Source organism: Phalaenopsis equestris, unplaced genomic scaffold (genome assembly GCF_001263595.1).
Source record: "Phalaenopsis equestris unplaced genomic scaffold, ASM126359v1 Scaffold213935, whole genome shotgun sequence".
Taxonomy (NCBI): domain Eukaryota; kingdom Viridiplantae; phylum Streptophyta; class Magnoliopsida; order Asparagales; family Orchidaceae; genus Phalaenopsis; species Phalaenopsis equestris.
Genome location: NW_018232750.1, coordinates 1 through 2460, shown reverse-complemented (window position 1 = coordinate 2460; position 2460 = coordinate 1). Strand labels below are relative to the sequence as shown.

At 35.0% G+C, this 2460-nt stretch overlaps 1 protein-coding gene across 1 annotated transcript; it reads right to left on the bottom strand.

Annotated features, from left to right (window-relative positions):
• Positions 1–472: 472 nt before the first annotated feature.
• LOC110037014 (membrane steroid-binding protein 1-like) lies at positions 473–1121 on the bottom strand (the record flags this gene model as incomplete). Its single annotated transcript, XM_020741577.1, has 1 exon — positions 473–1121. A coding segment is annotated over one exon (405 nt), but the record flags the coding sequence as incomplete, so codon positions are not given.
• Between the last annotated feature and the right edge of the window lie 1339 nt (positions 1122–2460).

The window sequence follows — 2460 nt, the reverse complement described above, 5'->3', positions numbered from 1 at the left end:
ACTCACTTAACAATGAGTACCAAAAGTGCTAAAAAGTAAAAAACAAAACTATTAAACTTACAATTAATATAATGATGATATTATTTTTAATCAAAAATGTCAAATCCTCGTATTCATCAATGTCAAGGCCACAAGTATAAAGCATATCGAATTACCAAATCCTCATATTCATCAATGACAAAGCCAAATCCTCATTTTTTTTTTTATACTCAAATTATATTAGTGTTATAATATTAAGTAGTGTTTTACTATAACTTTATACAACATATATAAAACCAATCATAGGAATCCTAATCATTCAAATATATGCATTTAAAGCATTATGTATGTAGCCAGCTCTCTCAGATTAGACACTGCAGTGTGGCACCGACAAATAGAAGAAACTGTACATTTTGCTTTCAAACGTATCATATCAAAATTACCACATACAAATAATTTATTGTCACATTTTATTTGGTAAGCAACGGTAGAGTCATTTCTATGCAACAGAGCAAAAAACACACAAATAAGAAGAAACACCTTCAAACGATAACAAAAACTTGGAAGAAATGCAAGAGCTGTAAGAACAGAGTGAAAAGGATCAGATTTCGGAATGGAGATCGTTGGAGAAGAGAATCAAACCTAGCAGGGAAGAGAAGCTTACTGCGATGCTCCCAACCCTCGAGAAGAGAAGCTTACTTCAAGCTCGCTGAAGATGGACTTATTAATCGGTACAATCATAAGCGATAAGTGTCGTAGATCTGACCTTTGATCGCCATGAGAAGGGGTTTCTTAGGATCGGATCCATCGTAAGCGATAAGCTCCTCCTCTGTTCCCTGGCCGAGCTGAACTGGCGCCGGAAGCGGCTCCACCAGCTCAACCTCCACCTCCCGCTTCCTCGCAATGGACGTCGGCTCAAAGTAGGCGGAGACCACGTCAAGAAGGTCGCCGAAGATAGCCCCGTGTAGGACTTGATCGCTTGCTCGAGCGTCGCCCACACCTCCTTCACTTCCATTGCTTCTCTGCGTCTTCTTTGTTCCGCGAAACTTATCCACCACAGCTCCAAAAACGCGGCAACAAACGAAAAAAAACAGAAGCAGCTTGGTACTGCGCTGCTGGAAAAAATCGCCCACAAAATAGGCCTAAGAGCCATCCAGACCAGAGCTCTGATTTCAATATACCGACTCAACAAAACAGATCCAATTATACAAATTTGGTTCAATAAGAGACAAATCAAGTTCAGATCAAGTCATTAAATCATTTTTAGAAGCATTTCAAGGATATTTAAAAGGTTAAACGGATGTTGAATATGACGAGTTTATGGTTGAATCGAGAGTCTCGATAAGACGACTTCAACGAGCTCAAGATCGCTCAATTCCAATATTGTCAAATCACTCAAATTCCCATCAAACACCATCATATCGACAAAATCTCTCCGGGATTCTAAAGAGTCCTACCCCTCCTTGAAAAAAGAAGAGAGCTTGAAGCCTAAAGAGAGGGCTTGAAGCCTAAAGAGAGGACTTGAAGCTTGGAGAACGAACTAAAGTTCAACATCACCTCGTTGTCGCTCACCTCCGACCATCATTGGTCGCCTCCCACTTCTTATGACAAGCTGATTCGCACACCAACGTCGTAACACTAGAGAATTTATAACTCTTTTTTGCTTGTGTGACAAAGGTTATAAGTGTAATCAACAATTTCTAGTAGATCTTGTCAACTGAGTAGGACTTCATGATTTTTTACCTTTCCAAATTTTTCACTTAAAAGTTCTAGTCTCTCCACTTTTTGTTTTCTTTGATAAGAGCATGTACAACGCTAAAAAATACAATAATATTATTAATAAAAATTTATAGAAAATATATAAATAAAATAAATTTAAAAAAAAGTAATATATATAAAAAATCAAAATTTAAAAGAAAAAACGGGACATTGACGTACATAGCACACAATTTATGTATTTTCATATCTGACACCAAAACATTCATAATTACATAACACTAAATCTTCAATATTACAGAAAAAAAAAAAAAAACCATTACCTCATTTAAAAGTGAACACACATTTTCATACATTTAAAACACCAAAATGCCATATCAATAAATATGAAAGTTTAAATGTAAGATATATAAATACATAAGAATTGTCTGCTAGGTACGTAACTTTCAACAATAACAACAACACAGCCTTAATCCCACTACGTGGGGTCGACTATATGAATCTGTTTTATTCATTTGCTACGTATGTAACTTTCCCACAATTAAAATTTAAATAAAAAAAAGATCAATTCCATATAGACCACTCAAAAATATTAATATTTATAAATTAACCACTAATTAGATTTTTGAACTACCGAACCAATATATTTACATGTGTTCCAATCAAACTATTAAGAATTTGATAAAAGTAAAAATAGTTGTTGAAAATTAGGTGAAACCTATTTAATCGCTGAGCGACAAAAGAACATTAAATAAGAAAACAACC